General features: G+C 44.9%; 1 protein-coding gene across 1 annotated transcript in view; it reads right to left on the minus strand.

Annotated features, from left to right (window-relative positions):
- Positions 1-22,232, minus strand: part of LOC137546687 (peroxisome proliferator-activated receptor delta-like) — a 66,656-nt gene that overhangs the window by 25,304 nt on the left and 19,120 nt on the right. The window contains exon 2 of the mRNA XM_068269435.1: positions 10,501-10,646. Within this exon, the coding sequence (XP_068125536.1) occupies positions 10,501-10,646 (146 nt within the window). The remainder of the gene's footprint in view (positions 1-10,500; positions 10,647-22,232) is intronic.

Genomic DNA, 22,232 nt, shown 5'->3' on the forward strand with positions numbered 1-22,232 from the left:
GGAACTAAATTTGTCTGTTGCATGGAAAGGAGAACATACCCGAAATCTTTCTCACGCCCAATTGAGACTTATACGTGTACATTGATGCTGCAAAGGTTAAATACTGGGATATGTGGGTGTGTAAACTGAAAGGGAAACTGGATTGTATGACGACACTGGTGAAAGCCTAAAAGGAGACCAGTGCCTGAAGCAAATGCCAGACAGTCCCTGAATGAGAATGCTCCTTCTTTTGTCCCATGTTCCTACATCAAATATGTATGTAACCTTAATGCAAACATGATGATGATGTGCTGAAAGGAGATGGCCAGGCCAACGTGTGAGGCAATAATTCCAGCTCACGGCCAGAGCCTGATTTTTTGTTTTTGATCATTTCACTTCTATACCCTGACGTGCTGTAGTGCATACCCATTTGCAGCAAAGGGGAATAGAAGGCTGTGTTTGCTTGGACCTCTAACCCCTGTAGTGGAGACACATTTGCAGATACCTGAGGCTTAAGTAAGCATAAGCACAGAAATGTGAATGTAAATATTCCTTTTGATATTCATATATAATCAAGCCACAACCCACAGTATTAATTATAAACAGGAGGGAAATGTGGAAAGAATTTTATAATTAATATGTTAATCCTTATGTATATCCTGTATATCCTCATGTGGCTATAAGGACCACATGCACAAGATTAGATTATTGTGTTAGAGTGACACTTTAAGTAAAAGGATTATTGTTAACCAGAGAATTATCACGATATCACATATATGTTATGTATTCTTCCTCTGAACTATTCACTGTGCGCAGTCTCATGTTTTTTCCACAGCACCTCCCCTCCCCCCTCAGTGTCATTCTGTGCCAGGCCCTGAGGCAGGATGTTGGGAAGGGCAGTCTAAACTAGTTTTCTGAAGGTGGATATGACTTTGAGAGGAATGAACCAAGGAACTGATGTCAGAATATTTCTCTTTCCTGTTGACTTTCTATTCATTTATGAAGGACACAGAGGAGGACCGGACCCACCCAAAAGAAGAAACTGGACATTGCTCATTGGACTCATGGGATTACAGACTGTTTGGAGGGAGGAATATATTAGCATGTTAACTGGGGTATAAAGATCGACAGGTGGAGGAAGTCTCCACCCTTTTGTGACTAGCCGGGCTGCAGCTAGCCTGTTTCTCCTTTAATAAATGCTGGTATATAAAAGGGTCCTCAGCTGAGTGAATAAAGATTTCATTTTCATTGGCACGAAATGGAGGAGTCTCATTGAGTAAGTTTATTTGCTTTTACATCCCTCGGTACAATATTTTGTGGCCCGCACCGGCAAAAGCAAAAGAGACACGTAAGCGAACTATTTTACCTTATAGTTCGCTTCAGTGCTCCCAAGTAATCTGCCGTGTCCCCGCCGCAAAACGAGGGCTGCAGAGCCCCCAAATCCCCCGGGCAAACATCCACGACTACGCTGAGGGGCAGAACTTCCAGCTGTAGCTCTGCCCCTCCTGATGTCAATCACCGCACGGATCGCCGCCTCTCCCCGGCCCTCTCTGTGAAGGAAGAGTGAGAGGGGTGGGCAGAGGCGGCGATCCGCCGCGATTGACGTCAGGAGGGGCAGAGCTGAAGCTGAAAGCTCTGCCCCTTCCAGGAAATGCCGGCGGATTGCCCCCCGGGCGATTTGGGGGCTCTGCAGCCTTTGTTTTGCGGCGGGGACACGGCGGATTACTTGTAATGGGAGCACTGAAGCGAACTATAAGGTAGGACACTTCATGTTAAGAAGAAATAATTAAAACTGTTAATAATGACATTTGAGGACTTTTTTTGTGAAATCCCTTATGCGGCCCAGCCTCATCCTAACTTTGCCTCCTGCGGCCCCCAGGTAAATTGAGTTTGAGACCCCTGGTATACAGTCTTGTCACTCAACTGTCCCCAGAGGAGCTCTCAATCTAATTCCTACCATAGTCATATGTCTATCTGTGTATCATGTAGTGTATGTATCATAGTCTAGGGCCAATTTGGTGGGAAGCTAATGAACTTATCTGTATGCTTTTGGGATGCGAGAGGAAACCGGAGTACCTGGAGGAAACCCACACAGAAAACATACAAACTCTGTGCAGATAGTGCCCTGGCTGGGATACGAACCACTACGCCACTGTGCTGCTTATCTCTCCACTTTGTGTTTAACCACTTGAGGACCTAGGGCTTTCTACCCCTTAAGGACCGGCCACTTTTTTTCCATTCAGACCACTGCAGCTTTCACGGTTTATTGCTCGCTCATACAACCTACCACCTAAATGAATTTTGGCTCCTTTTCTTGTCACTAATAAAGCTTTCTTTTGGTGGTATTTGATTGCTCCTGCGATTTTTACTTTTTATTATATTCATCAAAAAAGACATGAATTTTGGCAAAAAAATGATTTTTTTAACTTTCTGTGCTGACATTTTTCAAATAAAGTAAAATTTCTGTATACATGCAGCGCGAAAAATGTGGACAAACATGTTTTTGATAAAAAAAAACCCATTCAGTGTATATTTATTGGTTTGGGTAAAAGTTATAGCGTTTACAAACTATGGTGCAAAAAGTGAATTTTCCCATTTTCAAGCATCTCTGACTTTTCTGACCCCCTGTCATGTTTCATGAGGGGCTAGAATTCCAGGATAGTATAAATACCCCCCAAATGACCCCATTTTGGAAAGAAGACATCCCAAAGTATTCACTGAGAGGCATAGTGAGTTCATAGAAGATATTATTTTTTGTCACAAGTAAGCGGAAAATGACACTTTGTGAGAAAAAAAAAAAAAAGTTTCCATTTCTTCTAACTTGCGACAAAAAAAAATGAAATCTGCCACGGACTCACCATGCCCCTCTCTGAATACCTTGAAGGGTCTACTTTCCAAAATGGGGTCATTTGTGGGGTGTGTTTACTGTCCTGACATTTTGGGGGGTGCTAAATTGTAAGCACCCCTGTAAAGCCTAAAGGTGCTCATTGGACTTTGGACCCCTTAGCGCAGTTAGGCTGCAAAAAAGTGCCACACATGTGGTATTGCCGTACTCAGGAGAAGTAGTATAATGTGTTTTGGGGTGTATTTTTACACATACCCATGCTGGGTGGGAGAAATATCTCTGTAAATGACAATTTGTTAATTTTTTTTACACACAATTGTTCATTTACAGAGATCTTTCTCCCACTCAGCATGGGTATGTGTAAAAATACACCACAAAACACATTATACTACTTCTCCTGAGTACGGCAATACCACATGTGTGGCACTTTTTTGCACCCTAACTGCGCTAAAGGGCCCAAAGTCCAATGAGTACCTTTAGGATTTCACAGGTCATTTTGGGAAATTTCGTTTCAAGACTACTCCTCAAGGTTTAGGGCCCCTAAAATGCCAGGGCAGTATAGGAACCCCACAAATGACCCCATTTTAGAAAGAAGACACCCCAAGGTATTCCGTTAGGAGTATGGTGAGTTCATAGAAGATTTTATTTTTTGTCAAAAGTTAGCGGAAAATGACACTTTGTGAAAAAACACAATTAAAATCAATTTCCGCTAACTTGTGACAAAAAATAAAATCTTCTATGAACTCGCCATACTACTAACGGAATACCTTGGGGTGTCTTCTTTCTAAAATGGGGTCATTTGTGGGGTTCCTATACTGCCCTGGCATTTAAGGGGACCTAAACCGTGAGGAGTAGTCTTGAAACGAAATTTCTCAAAATGACCTGTGAAATCCTAAAGGTACTCATTGGACTTTGGGCCCTTTAGCGCAGTTAGGGTGCAAAAAAGTGCCACACATGTGGTATCGCCGTACTCGGAAGAAGTAGTACAATGTGTTTTGGGGTGTATTTTTACACATACCCATGCTGGGTGGGAGAAATAACTCTGTAAATGGACAATTGTGTGTAAAAAAATCAAAAGATTGTCATTTACAGAGGTATTTCTCCCACCCAGCATGGGTATGTGTAAAAATACACCCCAAAACACATTATACTACTTCTCCCGAGTACGGCAATACCACATGTGTTTCACTTTTTTGCACCCTAACTGCGCTAAAGGGCCCAAAGTCCAATGAGTACCTTTAGGATTTCACAGGTCATTTTTGTTTCAAGACTACTCCTCACGGTTTAGGGCCCCTAAAATGCCAGGGCAGTATAGGAACCCCACTAATAAGGTATTCCGTTAGGAGTATGGTGAGTTTATAGAAGATTTTATTTTTTGCCACAAGTTAGCGGAAATTGATTTGAATTGTTTTTCTTCACAAAGTGTCATATTCCGCTAACTTGTGACAAAAAATAAAATCTTCTATGAACTCACCATACTCCTAACGGAATACCTTTGGGTGTCTCCTTTCTAGAATGGGGTCATTTGTGGGGTTCCTATACTGCCCTGGCATTTTAGGGGCCCTAAACCGCGAGGAGTAGTCTTGAAACTAAATGTCGCAAAATGACCTGTGAAATCCTAAAGGTACTCATTGGACTTTGGGCCCCTTAGCGCACTTAGGGTGTAAAAAAGTGCCACACATGTGGTACCGCCGGACTCAGGAGAAGTAGTATAATGTGTTTTGTGGTGTATTTTTACACATACCCATGCTGGGTGGTAGAAATATCTCTGTACATGACAATTGTTTGATTTTTTTTACACACAATTGTCCATTTACAGAGAGATTTCTCCCACCCAGCATGGGTATGTGTAAAAATACACCCCAAAACACATTATACTACTTCTCCTGAGTACGGCGATACCACATGTGTGACACTTTTTTTGCAGCCTAGGTGCGCTAAGGGGCCCAACGTCCTATTCACAGGTCATTTTGAGGCATTTGTTTTCTAGACTACGCCTCACGGTTTAGGGCCCCTAAAATGCCAGGGCAGTATAGGAACCCCACAAGTGACCCCATTTTAGAAAGAAGACACCCCAAGGTATTCCATTAGGTGTATGGCGAGGTCATCGAAGATTTTATTTTTAGTCACAAGTTAGTGAAAAATGACACTTTGTGAAAAAAACCCAATAAAAATCAATTTCCGCTAACTTTTGACAAAAAATAAAATCTTCTATGAACTCGTCATACACCTAACAGAATACCTTGGGGTGTCTTTTTTCTAAAATGGGGTCACTTGTGGGGTTCCTATACCGCCCTGGCATTTTACGGGCCCAAAACCGTGAGTAGTCTGGAAACCAAATGTCTCAAAATGACTGTTCAGGGGTATAAGCATCTGCAAATTTTGATGACAGGTGGTCTATGAGGGGCCGAATTTTGTGGAACCGGTCATAAGCAGGGTGGCCTTTTAGATGACAGGTTGTATTGGGCCTGATCTGATGGATAGGAGTGCTAGGGGGGTGACAGGAGGTGATTGATGGGTGTCTCAGGGGGTGATTAGAGGGGAAAATAGATGCACTCAATGCACTGGGGAGGTGATCGGAAGGGGGTCTGAGGGGGATCTGAGGGTTTGGCCGAGTGATCAGGAGCCCACACGGGGCAAATTAGGGCCTGATCTGATGGGTAGGTGTGCTAGGGGGTGACAGGTAGTGACAGGAGGTGATTGATGGGTGTCTCAAGGTGTGATTAGTGGGGGGAATAGATGCAAGTAATGCAATGGCGAGGTGATCAGGGCTGGGGTCTGAGGGTGTGGGCGGGTGATTGGGTGCCCTAGGGGCAGATGGGGGTCTAATCTGATGGGTAGCAGTGACAGGGGGTGATTGATGGGTAATTAGTAGGTGTTTAGAGGAGAGAACAGATGCAATGCACTTGGGAGGTGATCTGACTGCGGGTCTGCAGGCGATCGGATGGTGTGGGTGGGTGATCAGATTGCCCGCAAGGGGCAGGTTAGGGGCTGATTGATGGGTGGCAGTGACAGGGGGTGATTGATGGGTGATAGGTGATTGGCAGGTGATTGACAGGTGATCAGTGGGTTATTACAGGGAAGAACAGATGTAATTAATGCACTGGCGAATTGATAAGGGGGGGTCAGAGGGCAATCTGAGCGTGTTGGCGGGTGATTGGGTGCCCGCAAGGGGCAGATTAGGGTCTGATCTGATAGGTAAAAGTGACAGGTGGTGATAGGGGGTGATTGATGGGTAATTAGTGGGTGTTTAGAGGAGAGAATAGATGTAAACAATGGATTTGGGAGGTGATCTGATGTCGGATCTGCGGGCGATCTATTGGTGTGGGTGGGTGATCAAATTGCCCGAAAGGGGCAGGTTAGGGGCTGATTGATGGGTGGCAGTGACAGGGGGTGACAGGGGGTGATTGATGGGTGATAGGTGATTGGCAGGTGATTGACAGGTGATCAGTGGGTTATTACAGGGAAGAACAGATGTAATTAATGCACTGGCAAATTGATAAGGGGGGGTCAGAGGGCAATCTGAGCGTGTTGGCGGGTGATTGGGTGCCCGCAAGGGGCAGATTAGGGTCTGATTTGATAGGTAAAAGTGACAGGTGGTGATAGGGGGTGATTGATGGGTAATTAGTGGGTGTTTAGAGGAGAGAATAGATGTAAACAATGGATTTGGGAGGTGATCTGACGTCGGATCTGCGGGCGATCTTTTGGTGTGGGTGGGTGATCAAATTGCCCGCAAGGGGCAGGTTAGGGGCTGATTGATGGGTGGCAGTGACAGGGGGTGACAGGGGGTGATTGATGGGTGATAGGTGATTGGCAGGTGATTGACAGGTGATCAGTGGATTATTACAGGGAAGACCAGATGTAATTAATGCACTGGCGAATTGATAGGGGGGGGAGGGGGGGTCTGAGGGCAATCTGAGCGTGTGGGCGGGTGATTGGGTGCCCGCAAGGGGCAGATTAGGGTCTGATCTGATAGGTAACAGTGACAGGTGGTGATAGGGGGTGATTGATGGGTAATTAGTGGGTGTTTAGAGGAGAGAATAGATGTAAACAATGGATTTGGGAGGTGATCTGATGTCGGATCTGCGGGCGATCTATTGGTGTGGGTGGGTGATCAGATTGCCCGCAAGGGGCAGGTTAGGGGCTGATTGATGGGTGGCAGTGACAGGGGGTGATTGATGGGTGATAAGTGATTGGCAGGTGATTGACAGGTGATCAGTGGGTTATTACAGGGAAGAACAGATGTAATTAATGCACTGGCGAATTGATAAGGGGGGGTCAGAGGGCAATCTCAGCGTGTTGGCGGGTGATTGGGTGCCCGCAAGGGGCAGATTAGGGTCTGATCTGATAGGTAAAAGTGACAGGTGGTGATAGGGGGTGATTGATGGGTGATTGATGGGTAATTAGTGGGTGTTTAGAGGAGAGAATAGATGTAAACAATGGATTTGGGAGGTGATCTGATGTCGGATCTGCGGGCGATCTATTGGTGTGGGTGGGTGATCAGATTGCCCGCAAGGGGCAGGTTAGGGGCTGATTGTTGGGTGGCAGTGACAGGGGGTGATTGATGGGTGATTGATGGGTGATTGACAGGTGATTGACAGGTTATCAGGGGGGATAGATGCATACAGTACACAGGGGGGGGGGGTCTGTGGGGGGTCCTGGGGAGAATCTGAGGGGTGGGGGGGTGATCAGGAGGGGGCAGGGGGGGAGATAAAAAAAAAATAGCGTTGATAGATAGTGACAGGGAGTGATTGATGGGTTATTAGGGGGGTGATTGGGTGCAAACAGGGGTCTGGGGGGTGGGCAGGGGGGGGTCTGAGGGGTGCTGTGGGCGATCAGTGGGCGGGGGGGGGGGCAGATCAGTGTGTTTGGGTGCAGACTAGGGTGGCTGCAGCCTGCCCTGGTGGTCCCTCCGACACTGGGACCACCAGGGCAGGAGGCAGCCTGTATAATACACTTTGTATACATTACAAAGTGTATTATACACTTTGTAGCGGCGATTGCGGGGTTAACATCCTGCCGGCGCTTCCGTATGGCCGGCGGGATGTTACGGCGGGTGGGCGGAGCCAGTTGCCGGGGGAAGCGCGCGTCATCAATGACGCGATCGCTCCCCCGGCATAGGAAAAGGACGCAACGCCCTAAGGCGTATTGCGGTCCTTAAGGCATCCACTTTGCCGCCGCCCATGGGCTGTGGGCGGTCGGCAAGTGGTTAACTTTCTTGATTATAAAAAGCTAGATTAAACTCAGCCGATAATGACTGCATCTGTGGAGAATAAAGCACATGTAAGTGGGCCCCAGCTCACCCTCAGTGTGCCAACAATCCGCCTGGTGGATTGACTTGGTAGAGCGCAGGCTGAGGGCATTGGTCTCCCCACCCACTTCCCTGCTCTGATGCTCCTTGTGACCCTCCTTCTTCCCGCACATGGCCACAGAATGCATAACTAGCCTAGAGGCTAGCTATACATCTGTACAGCCTTGGCCCAGAACTGTCGCCCGAGGAATCGACTCCTGATCAGTGATGGTGTGTGTGTGTAAAACTGACAAACAAGTGCATTGTCTCTACTGATGTCACCCAATCAAAACCCCAAGAGATGCAATAGATGTCTTTTCTACAAAAGAATGGATATTGACATATGTTCTACTCTTTGCACACCTTTCAAATCTTGTTTGAACAGCAGAACTTGTTGCATGGATGATTTCAGCCTCTTATTATACTGAAAGACTCATAGGATTGTATGCAATTCACTTTTTCACCTGAGTTTTCTCCTAGGTGATATTTTTACAACTTGTAAATAAAATGCCTTTTACACAACAAGCAAAAAAATACTCAAAATCATTTTGACAGTATTTTTTTACCTACTTTTTGGTACTTTTTCCATTGCAAAGTGCTAAAAAGTTAATTTAAATTGAAGATGAAAAATTATCTCCTAGGAGAAAAGTCAGGAGAAAAAGTGAATTGCATATGGCCCATAGTGCTGATACTGTGTGATAGTATTTCCCATCGGAATTTTCAATACTAGTTGCACCTCTACAGGAGCCTGATCTGATATCACCATGTCTTTATATGCGCTGCTTTCAATCTACTTATCAAGGAAAGACTTAGGAACATGTATTCTATTCTAGATGATGTGGAATGCATAGCAGAATAAACAAGAATTCCTGGTCATAAGGGAGCAGGCATCTCCAGGAGTCCCCTAATCCCAAGGTACCCATCATAGAGGCTTGTTCTTCTCTAACCCGCTGTCACCTTTTCTGTCTTCCCTACATTCAGAACTTCATTTAGTTTGGTGGTGACAAAATTATTGGTGTCAAGAGGAATGTTAAAATCACCGAAGATAATGGTAGGGATTTCAGAGGACAGGAACTGGAAAAGCCATGAAGAGAAATGATCTAAGAAAACAGAAGCAGTGCCAGGAGGGCAGTAGATAATTGCAATTTGGAGGTTAGAGGGAGAGTATTGTCGGACTGCATGGACTTCAAAGGATGGTAGAGAGAGTGAAGGAAAAGGAGTGAGTGTCTTAAAGGAGCATTTATGAGAGAGGAGCATGCCCACACCGCCACCATGTTTATTCCCACTTTTAGAAAAAAAAAAATAGAACTGAGGGCAGATTGTAGGCCCGGTACGTGTCAGTTGATCCTGTGGTTTTATTGCACTGTATTGTGGGATTTTTCAATAAATTTATCAGCCTTTTTCATCGACCTGGTCTGGATTGCAGATCCTTCCTTGTTTGCTTATGACTAAAGTAGAACCACCCATAAGAGAGAGCGGAAGGTGAGACTGTGTCAGAAGGAGTCGGCCAAGTTTCAGTGACCCCAAAGAATGTGAAGGCATTGGAAGTGAAAAGATCATGGATAAAGAAGAGTTTGTTACAGACTAAGTGGGCATTCCAGAGGGCAGCAAAAATAGGTGGGGGAGTAAGGTTATTAATATGAGTAAGGTTATGGCAGTGTATGAATAAGTATACCTCTTGGTCAATGTAAATCCTAATTTTGGATGTTGGGCTCCCTCTTTAGTGGAACCCTTACATTTTTCCTTTTTTTCTCCCTTCATTAAAGGATACATCCGAGGAGCATAAAGATGAAAAAATCCACTTTCCTGGGGCTACCCCCAGCCCCTGGCAGCTGTCCTGTGCCCTCGCCGCAGCTCCGCTCCCTGCCGGTGGCCCGGAGTCCCCTCCGGTACCAGAGGCCTACTTGCGTTCCAGCGCGGGTCTCACATAGTCTCGCTGACGTCATCCGGACTGTACTGCGCAGGCGCAGTAGCTCTACGCCTGCGCATTACAGTCCGGATGACGTCATTGCGACCCAGTGAGCCGCATGGTGAAATGCAGGAGTAGCCGACCTGGAAGACGACCTGGCGAGGTTGGCTTCTCCACCGGAGTGGACCGGGAGCCAACGGAGCTGCGTCAAGGGCACAGGATGGCTGCCAGGGGCTGGAGGAAGCCCCAGGTAAGAGGATCTTTTATTTTTATACTCCTCGGACCTTCCCTTTAAGTGGAAAAAATCTAAAGGTAAAATTGAGCAATTAGACAGAAATTTAATTGGTTGTGCTGGCATTTTTGCTTCTGTCTTGATAAATCAATCCCCTTACTGGCATTATTATCTTGTAAGAAACTCTCTATAGAGTATAGCAATCTGTGAATGGTTCTCTTCAAAGTAGAAAAAATAAATGTTACCTTGCAACCTTCACAAGCATGTACGCCATAATGGAACCCAGATGCTATATCACCACAAACTTTACAGTCAACGGTATGCTGACTATCTTGTGTTGGTTGGGTTCCTGAAATCTTCTCATCTGAAACTGGAGATCGAGATGGGATATCTGAAACATTAACAAGACACTTATTAGCATTTGTGTATCGGGAAGGAGAACTGCACTCAATCTGTCAATGCAGCATGTGAAAACACAACTGAACTGACAGTTATCGTCCAGCAATTATAAATAAATTCTAATTGCTAATAAAACAACCATCAATACAACTAAAGCTGATACACAATAGTGTAAAGAAATGTAATGCTGAATATCATCTGTCTACATAATAAAGTCTTGGGAACAATTTACAAGTACCTGAAGTTTCCACATTCATCTGGACAAACAATAATATGCAGTTAAAAACACCAAGGGACCATCCTTATTCAAAACTCCTTGCCACTTAGGAAGGAGATGCATTTTGTCTCCTAGAGAAAAGTACAAATCAGTTCCAGAACAACGTTAAAGAAAACCTGTAACATCAAAAAGTTCCCCTGGGGGTACTCACCTCGGGAGGGGGAAGCCTCAGGGTCCCAATGAGGCTTCCCACGCCATCCTCCGTCCCTCGGGGGTCTTGCTGCAGCCCTCCAAACAGCGGCAATGTAAATATTTACCTTCCCGGCTCCTGCGCAGGCGCTGTGGCGGCTCTCGGCTCCGAAATAGGCGGAAATACCCGATCGCCGTCGGGGTCTGCTCTACTGCGCAGGCGCAAGTCTCCGACGCCTGCGCAGTAGAGCGTTCCCGACTGAGATTGGGTATTTCTGTCTACTTCGAAGCCGAAAGCCGCAACAGCGCCCCCGCTGGAGCCTGGAAAGGTATATATTGAACAAGCTGACGGATTTGTCGGGCCGCTGTTCGGAGGGCTGCAGCGAGACCCCGTGGGACAGAGGATGGCGTGGGAAGCCTCATTGGGACCCTGAGGCTTCCCCCTCCCGAGGTGAGTACCCCCCAGGGGAACTTTTTGATGTTACAGTGTATCTTTAAAGTACCCAGTGAAACTCACTTTAGCTTTGATACTTACCTAAGAAGAGGGATGGCTGTAGATATTATAGAGCCTTCCTGTTCCTCCGTGCTCACCATCGATACTGCACCGCCCCCGCGACCCAGCCGCACGCATTCGCGGCCAGAGGAGAAAGGAAGCCAGGCACAGTGACAGTCAGGAACTTCAAAGTTCGTTGCGGGGTTGGGGACGGGGAGTGAGATGTTCCATCTGTGACTGGGGGGGGGGGGGGGGGGGGGGGCTAGGGGCGGAGTAGAGCAGAGCCAAGTTTCCTCTGCAGACTGCACAGCAAAAATGTAAAAGCTTCTCTGCCCCCCTTTCAAATTAAATAATGGTGCATCCGATACTTCTTGCTTGCTGTGCCGTCACGCAAGCGAATACAAAGATAGGTGGGGGGTGCATGTAGAGCACAGCAGCAATAGCAATGCATGCATTAGCTTAATAATATGCATTGCAATTGTTGATGCTGTGCTATGCATGCTTCCCCTGAGTCCCCCGGCCTGTCTTTCTATTCCAGGGGCACAAGAAAGCAGGCCAGGATCAGAAGCACCATTAGCTGTGAAGCTCGGCTCCCCCCCCCCCCCATCTTTTAATGGCATTGGTGCAGCCTGCCATTAAAGAGACTAGACTTCGCCCTCCATGAACCTACAAACCCCCACCAAACTGCACCGCAAGTGGCTGTCCCAGTCCCTTGGTATTAAGTAGCCAGAAGAATCCACAATATTAAGTAGCTAGAGACGCCCACAAGTATTAAAGGGACACTTAAGTCAAACAAAAAAATTAGTTTTACTCACCTGGGGCTTCCAATAGCCCCCTGCAGCTGTCCGGTGCCCTCGCCGTCTCCCTCCGATCCTCCTGGCCCCGCCGTCAGCCACTTCCTGTTTCGGTGACAGGAGCTGACAGGCTGGGGACGTGAGTGATTCTTCGAGTTCCTGGCCACAATAGCGCCATCTATGCTGCTATAGCATATATCATATACCATATAGCAGCATAGAGGGTGCTAATGTGTCTGGGAACACGAAGAATCACTCGCGTCCCCAGCCTGTCAGCTCCTGTCACCGAAACAGGAAGTGGCTGCCAGCGGGGCCAGGAGGATCGGAGGGAGACGGCGAGGGTACCGGACAGCTGCAGGGGGCTATTGGAAGCCCTAGGTGAGTAAAACTCATTTTTTTTGTTTGACTTAAGTGTCCCTTTAAGAAGCTAGAGGAACCTGTGAAGAAATGCGGCATCTCCTTCCTAAGTGGCAAGGAGTTTTGAATAAGGATGGTCCCTTGGTGTTTTTAACTCAAGGTGAGGCGGCTGTTTCCGCGTCCAGCATGGCGTCACAACGCGGAAAACCCACTGCATGCCGCATAGGCAGAGCGGCGGAATCCGCATTGGGAACGGCGGAATCCGCATTGGAGGTGGCGAGCTTGCCGCATGGCAGTGTCCCTGGCAAAGGGGTTGAGCATGGGGAAGCCGCCGCTGGTGTAGTGAGCGGTGCGGCGGCTCCCACGCTCGGTTCACTGGATACATTGCAAAACAGTACTGGTGTGGCTGGGACTGATAGTCCACCAAGATTCAGAGTGACACGCGCGCGCGCACAGAGGCAGAGCTTATATAACAGCCAGAAGTGAGTCAGCTGACAAATTTTACATCTCTCATTGGTCCAGCAATTAGGGAGGGGCCTGGAGAGTGTTCTGGTATATATACTGCTGGCTGTTCAGTTGCTGGTTGTCTGGCGTTGCGATCACTACGTGGTAGCACGCAGACCTGAGTCAGATCCGAAAGTGTTTCCGGGGACCAGCTGGAGCTGTAATCCTACACTTAGCTAGACTTTGTTGATAGTTTAAAGTACTAGTTTGATTGTGTTTATCTGTTATGACCTTCTGCCTGCCTGACCATTCTCCTGAACTCTGATCCTGTACTTTGCCTTTCTGATACTCTGTTGCCGAACCCCGGCTCGTCCTTAGACTCTGCATCTGCCTTCTGACTTTGTACCTCGATATTTCTGATACCCTGTTGCCGAACCCTGCCTGTACTTTAGACTCCGCCTTTGCCTTCTGATTCTGTACCTTGTCTGTCCGTGTGGTTACGATCTGATCTGTCCGACCTCGAGAACCGACCTTACTGTTAGAGGCGGTTCCCAGTCCTGATAGTGACACTTCCTCTTGAGCGTCACTCTCGTTCTGTCATTCCTTCTCTCAGCCTGACTCCTCCCTTCGGGGGAGTCCAGAAGGAATTGTGCAGTACTCCTTACTGCACTGAGGCCCAGTCCTCTCAATATTACTGTTTGCACCAAACACTCTACTCAGGTGTCCAGAGGTTAGCTTGTATATCTGATTATCGGTGATACTGCAGATCATCAATAATCGGGTATATATCTGTATTGCCAGTGATACTGCAGATCACCGGTAATCAGATCCTCTCTGTGTTACACCGATCGTTACAGAACCTCAGTATTAAGTAGCTAGAGGTGCCCCCAAGTATTAGGTAGCTAGAGGAATCTCAGTATCAATTAGCTAGAGGTGCCCCTGACTGAAGGGAGATCTAATCAGTGAAATGCTGAGAGCAGAGTGAGTAACCACTGATTTACAGTCTGATCAGAGAAGAAGGGAGGGAGGCGCTCAGGGAGGGGAGTGAGCTGTCTTTCCATCATCAGGCGCCTGTAGGCACGTGCATATAGTGCTTTATGGTAAATCCGGCCCTGAATGTCACTGAGTGTCCTCAGAGGAGCGCACAATCCAATCCCTATCCTAGTTATAGACTAATGTCTTCCCATTATATTATTATTATTATGTATTTATATAGCCCTGATAGCTTCAGTAGTGCTTTACAAAGTACATAGTCATGTCACTCGACTGTCCTCAGAGGAGCACACAATCTAATCTCTACCATGGTCATTGTCTAATGTTATACACATAAAAATGTATTTATATATCTCAGCCTATGACCATACCCACTTTCTGCTGCTTGGCCATGCCCTTTTTTGGTGCTTCACACGCTACAGGATTCACTGTTGGAGGCGCATAAACTGTCTTTGTCCCTGGTCAGTGAAAGCCCTAGATACGCCTCTGATGCACAGTATGGATGTGCTTGTGCATAGAAGTAATTAAGATATCATATCCTTTAATAAATTCTACAATTACCGCACCGCTTACTGCACCTCCCTTGGCCTGGCGTCTGTCTCTGTTCTTTATAAAAAAGTCCTGGTACAATGCAGGAGTCAGCGGGGTCGGCGCAGCGGCAGTATGTCCGTGGAAGTACACGCGTACTCCCGCAGGAATACATAGCTGGCCTGAGTGCCCTCTGACCCAGACATACTGCGGTTATGTCTTCGGCGGGAGTGCATTTGTACTCCCACTGACATTCTGCCGCTGCGCCGACTACTGCATTGTAACCATGACCCTTTTATGAAAAACAGAGACAGACACTGGGCTACAGGAGGTGCAGTAAGCCAATGTGCGCCTCCCCACACACACTCATGGAGTCAATTGTAGAACATATTAAGGTCTAAGTTATCCTTAAATACTTTTAGAGGATGCCCAAAGGCTACCAAAGCATCAGCAGATTGAGAACGTTTAACCCTGCACAGCATAGCAACTATGGGCAGCTCGGAGGAGCAGGAAGGCCCTATTCTTAGGTAAGGATCAAACCTGAGTTTCCTCACTTCAGGTTTGCTTTTAAGGATTAAAGGTCAAGGTATTATGAGCAGCCATCACACAGTCCTGATCTCAATGCAATTAAAAAATTAACCTTAAAAACTGAACTGAAAAAAAAAAAAAGTATTGGCACAGAAACTTTAGGATTTCTCCTAGTTTTCTCTTAGGAGATAATATTTAATCTTCTGTTTAAAATAACTTTTCAGCACCCTGCAGTTGAAAAAGTAGGTGAAAAAAGTGCTGTTAAAATTATTGTGAATATTTTCTTGCTTGCTGGTGGCTTAAAAGGCATTTTATTTATAATATGTTAAAATAGTAACTAGGAGAAAACGTAGCAGGAAAGTAAATAAAATAAGGGCCCATGGCACATATGCAATTAACCTTTTCTCCTACTTTTTCTCCTAGGTGAAATTTCCACACCTTTGCCAATATGCAATTAACTTTTTCTCTGTTGCAAAGGGCAAAGAGGAGGACTATTGACGTTTGACTGTCACATTGCTTTGCCTGGTAATAATTGCCTGCAGGGTTGTGAAGTCAAAACAATATTTGGGTACCTGGAGTAGGAAAAAAATGCACCGATTACGACTCCTTCTAAATTAAAACTGTAATTAAAAGAGTTAATATGATAAAATATTCTATTTCTCAGGTAATAGTCATCATAAATAACATATATACAGTAATAGTGCTTAGTTCCCAAAAAATGAAATAAACCAATAAAAAAAACAAGTTATTTGTGCTGCTGCAAAAAGCAGTCACCATATTTTTAAATTTAGATATACATATGTGATTGTGACTGTATATCTGATGTGTACACAGGAATCTTAATATATAATAAACTGGCTGATGGCCCGGCATTGCCCGGGTATGTATTTGGCTGGTGTTAACTGCGCCAACTTTTTCTAACCCTAACACACAATTACTCAATTACTCACTAACCTAGTTTGTGAGCTTTGCAGTCTTTGGCATCAAAAATTTGCATTGAAATAAAACAAATCTGTGGCTCCACCCCCTTTTCTGAATTTGAACCCCAGTCACCCAATGATCAACTGTACCAGGTTTGAGGCTTGTGCCATTAACAGTGCAAGAATGGCAGCAATTAAATATTCCCCTTCAAAATCAATAGGTGAATTTTGACTGGTTTCACAGTCATGAAACGAAGCAATGGGTTAAACTGGAATCCCAGATAATAGATTTGGATGTCAGGGCTTTACCCTGGATCCCTGTGTGTCTTAGAAAGTCTTTAGTTGATATCCCCTTGCTGGTACGGAATGTATTGACAATTTGGGATGCATTGTTGTAAGGAGGGGGATCTCCTTTACTGTATTCATCTATTCCGAGTCCTCTCACTTCCATTTTTGATAATTTGAGCTTTGCAGTTGCAGTTAGAGCGAATACTTTTTTGGGCCTTAATAGAAGGGACTGGCCAATAATGGGAACTTTTTTGGTTAATGTGTCCCCTCCCCCCATCGGGGATCTGCTATCTGCAGGCAGTAGCAGCCCCAACATCTCACAATGGTTACAATATCATCAATTATGTAGTTATGTTAAATCACTTTCACTCTCATCTCAGTTAATGAGGAATTGTACAGCCTTTGAGAGCCTATGTCTCAGTGAACATCGACCAGAACATGCCATCTCAAAAATGTATAAAATAGTGTTGGATGTTTCTCCCAGTCAGTTTAATCACATCTGCTCATAATGGGAAGCAGACTTAGGCAAACAGTTTACATCTAGTGACTGGAAAAAGGCATTGGCACTGACGCATGGGCCATCGAGGTCAAGTAAAGTACAGGAAAGGAATTATAGGCTCCTGATCCGATGGTTTCGTACCCCAGCTCAGATTTCAAAATGGCAACAGGGGGGCTCGGACATATGCTGCAGATGTGGGAAAGAGGTAGGGGATTATTTACATATGTGGTGGGGGTGCGATAGCATTTCTCACCTATGGAGACTAGCTTTTGAGTGGTTGGAGGAAATGAACTCATGTCATATAGCCCACTCCCCAGAGATTGCGTTACTCTCAATGTTTCCAGGTCCAATAAAAAACTCAAAGGGGACTATACTTGGCCATTTGATGTCCTCAGTCAGATATCTGATAGCCAAAAATTGGAAAGTTGACGCCCAACTGGGGGCAGTAGACCTGGCTCAAACCCTAAATGACACAATGAGGATGGAGGAATTAGTAATGTCGGCACAAAATAAGATGGGGAAGTTTTATAGTCAATGGGCAACTTGGTTGGAGTTCAGGGAGAGGCTCGGGGTAACGACTTTGATTGGAGACCGTGGGAAGCTGGTGGAGGATAATATGTAGTAGGATCTGAAGGCTGTGCATTTGGTCGAATAATCCAATTGGGCTGTGTTTTTTTTGTTTAGTTTTTTTTTTTTTTTGTTTTGTGATTGGTGTGTGTGTGTTATGTTAGCTCTTAATTAAATTTGGGTCTGGAATATTTTCAGGACCACCAAGATTTTAGCTACTGAGAATACACCCAGTATTGTGGTGTTGCCATTGAGTTATATCTGTACCGGCATGTTTTGGTGGCTGTACTGTTTTATATTATTGATTGTATATTTTTTCGACTCAAAATAAAAAATAAAGATTATAAAAAAAAAAAAATTTGATTGTTTTTTGTAGGTCCACCCACTTTTCTGCAGATTAATCCCAGTCACCCAGTGACCAGCTGTGCAAAGTTTGAGAACGCTACCATTAACAGTGTAAGAATGGCAGCAATTTACATTTTCCCAGTGAAATTTGTATTAGTCTCCGCCCACTTTTTGGTTATGGTGATAAAAAGCATCCTATATGTTATTCCAGGTAATGTACTATGTGTGTGCCAAATTTCATTCACATCCGTTCAGGCATTGTTGCATGCTTGAGTAACAAACATACAAACTTTCGCATTTACAGTACAATATTAGTGAGATAACATCTCTGCACTAAGAATAAAGCCTGATGTTTAGTTGTGTCACTAGTAGGGATGGTCAATGAGATGCAAATAATTCTGTGTTGATGCAAGTTTATGCAAATGAAGCCCCCACCCCCCCTTTGCTCATGATGAAATCAATTAATTTGATATGCTGTTAAATTTGGGGTTGGTGGCTACAAATTTAGTTACAAAGTACTACTATACTCTACATATGCACACCCTGCAGAGCTGTGAATCCACTGAGAACGTGGTGCACAACTGAACACAGAGGTGTTGTCTATCACCCGTAAACCTGGTTCAGATCATATGTTGAGGAATGTGTATTAGAGGAAGAATCCCCTTGTAATAAGTAGTTTTAATATTTTAATCGAGTAATCTAGATATGTGATGATTTGAGCTCTCTGCATAGCTAGGGCCCAGCTATGAAGGGAAGAATAATTATCTATATTGGATGTGACGCGATTGAGATATCAAAGCTATAGATAAATTATATATGTGATATTGATAAGACTGATCGAAAAGAAATCTTCTATTATTTAGGTTAGGGTAACAAGGCTGGGTTGGTAATTCTATAGACAATAGATCTGCTCTCAGGAATTCTTTGCTTTGAGAAGCAATGGTATGTATAGGATAACCATCCCCCCCCCCCAGTCAGAAGCTGGTCAAACAGCTGTATCTCATTATGTCACTAGTCCAAAGCAGTACAATGAAGCTGTTAGAATACTGGCTTCAACCAGTTTACCATGTGCTTTGAGATACATGAAATTGAAGCAGCTAGGTATGGAAGTCAGCAAATAGAAACCATAGCATGATTTAATTAGACCAATCCAGAGATAGGATCGTAATGCATTATGGGAACCTTCTAAGGAGTTTTAGGCGGGAATGATTCATTCCTGTTCCTCCCCTTGTCCCTTCTCTTTCACAATCACACTTGCACACAGACACATCAACAGACATGCAGACATACAAGCAAATACAATAAGTTTTTATTAATATACTTCCAGATTACTCAGCAATCAATTTGTTCATCTTTTGTAATCATTTATAATGTAACTAAGATTTGTACCTTTATTGATTTATTTTTGAATATTCATGGAAGATCAGTAATGTTAAATAAACAACCACATCCTTTTAAATGATTTACTCTGGTCTCTGAAAGACTTTGTTCTTAAATTACAAATCCCATTTCTAACACCCCTCATTCACCTGCAGAGTACCTGCACGTCACCCTTTAGACCTGTACCCACCTCGCAATTCTTTGGGTGAATTTCCCTACAAACAGCGATTTTTTTGGGGGGAGCGACGAGTGGACATTTCCACGATCTCACAATGTGGGTACAGGCGCTCGATCACACGAGCATCGTTTCGCGTTGCACAGCGATAACTGCGTTTTGTGTTTCATACTGTAAACCAACAAGATTGTTGTATGCAAATTAGAAAGGTTGGCGTTGAGGAGTTGGTGGAATAATAAACTGAGGAGTTGGAGGATTTTTGCACCAAATCCACAGCCCTGTTGTCTGGCAAGGAGAAAGCCCTATGTTGCCTTAGAGAACTTCAGAGAAATAGCTGAAAGGTGTATTATGTGGCATCTGCCAGACACTATGCCAATTGCATGTCTGTGTGCTCGTCAGTTGTAGTGTGTAGCAGACTGTCTACTTTGCGGCGTAATGCTCCACCCCCTTCGCATTGCATCCCCCACAAAATGCCATTCATATGACCCTGCGGCAGAGTGCACCGGCCAGGTGATATGCATAGCCCCCCACATTCCTCATGCCATCCCTCGCCCAGTGACGTACTCCCTGCTGGACAGGAAGTATGTCACTGGGATTCCCATGATTCCATGTCTGCATGCCTCACTGCCGCCGACAGTAACGTGCTGTTTAATTTGGTTTGCGCGCTTAAGGCTTACGCCCGTGTGCTAACCAAGCTTTGTTGATGATTTATTGTGCCCTTACAAATTTTTGTGCGGTCTGCTATGCCTGCCGAGTCCAGCTATGTGTGTTTCCCTTGTGGGTTACACTTTGAGTATACTGGGAGTTGCTGTTTTTTGAGGTTTGGGTCTCTTTATTGTTATTGTATTTTTTACATCTAATGCAATGATTTATTTGTAAGGGTGGTTATCTATTATGGCACACTCAGCCTTACTTTACCACAGCACTAGCATTTTTTGCTTTTGGTCATCATTTGATGATTTATGGTGCTGACTTTGTCAGCATGTTCTGTATTACATGCGTTTTACGCGTCAGTTTGCGGATTTCTGCGTTCGGCATAGCGGCTATTTGTATGGTTCCACATTTGACTTTCTGCGTACGTTTTTACGCATCGTTAGGATGCTTTTACCCATGGATGCGGCTGACGGATGTCGTTTGTTCCGTTTTTCGGCAGTATGCTTCTCGCATTGCCCTCTGGGAGATTGGGAGGAGCGTTATGACAGTGCTGTGGTTTCCCATCAGGTCCTCCTGACTTGTTAAGTGCTGATTGGCCATTAAGGATATGACACTTTTTAAATCATGCTGTGGTAACGGCTGCTGATTTACATATCTGTTATCCATCAGGTCCTCTCATTATGCTTTGCCCTGTGATTGGACATTCATGTTTTTTTGTATTGTGATGTTATCTGTAGGTCCATGTGACCTTATTGAAACTGTATATAAATGCCATTGTGGTTGTTATCTCTTTTGAGTGTGCCTATACAGCTTGAGGAAGGAGTTTGCCTCCGAAACAGCATCTGTCGCTGTCCCTGGGCTTTATCTTTATGCAATAAAGAGCTTAAATACATCTTCGTGGTGCTGCTGATCTCTACTACTCATGCTTTGGGAGCTGCTGGACTACAGCGCCATATCAGCTTAGCACACGGATACCCTCACTAGGGTGCTTATCGACTGTGGTCTAACGAAGGTTTGGGCATGAACGCACGCGTGATCGTGCGCAAACATTCGCGTAGCACGTGGGTGTAAGCATTTACATGCGCAAACCGTCGCGCGCGTCACATCGCATGGTAACTGCATAGCACGGGCGTGCTATCAGTTATCAAGCTTTTGTGAATCAAGCCCTAAGTGTGCTAGGCTTGATTACCTTGCCATTGCGTTACCATGCAGTAACACAGGGTAACGCAATGTGGAATTCCAATGAAAATGTAAAAGGGGCCTGAATAATAATATAACTTTATACACAGCTCAAGGCCAATAACCTTCAATTACTTGTGTAAGTGTACATTTATTCTGGTTGACCTTGCACTGTCTCACATATCAGTGATAAATATAGTGGCTGCATTCTATTTTGGGATTCGCTTTTTCTTTTCCCTTTCCCAATCCCCCTGGTTGTTTAAAGTTTTACAAACATTTTCTCTGATGGGAAAATATGAATAAAGCATTCCTGCATGTTTTTACATGCAGAAGCAGCAGCCATCTCCAGGGGCATTGTGATGGCCAGGAATCACATAGTAAAGTTTTGCTCTGTCAGTTTTTTATCTTTTTCCAATCATGGACTACAGCAACTTTATTAAAGTAAATCCAATAAATTGTATAAAAAATGTTTTACTCTCAGAATCAAGGCTTACAGCTTCTTAACAAAATATGGAAAGAGTGGGTTGAATACATTATACTAACTATGAATTTTTAGTTGTACCATATCCGTATAGTACAGATACACTGTGACTGTACCGCTCCAGGACAGGTTCCAGCGTCCGCTGCCAGATGACTAGCAACATACAAAACTGGACAGGCTAAAACGGACATTTGTTACTAGGCCCATAGGAGAGAATGCCCCTTTGGCCTCTCTGCCTTCTATAGATGTGAACTTAGGCACATACACACACACACACACATACATTCACTCACTCACACGCTCACACACTCACTCTCTCTCTTTCTCATGCTGCAGCCAGGATAATAAAGGTAAGAATGGGTATCCTGATCAATCTGTTGCACTGTACTACTGGTATATGTCTTTAACCTCCCCGGCGTTCTATTGAGATCGCCAGGGAGGCTGCGGGAGGGTTTTTTTTTAATAAAAAAAAAACTATTTCATGCAGCCAACTGAAAGTTGGCTGCATGAATGCCCACTAGAGGGCGCTCCGGAGGCGTTCTTCCGA

The sequence above is a fragment of the Hyperolius riggenbachi genome, chromosome 2 (genome assembly GCF_040937935.1).
Source record: "Hyperolius riggenbachi isolate aHypRig1 chromosome 2, aHypRig1.pri, whole genome shotgun sequence".
Lineage (NCBI taxonomy): Eukaryota > Metazoa > Chordata > Amphibia > Anura > Hyperoliidae > Hyperolius > Hyperolius riggenbachi.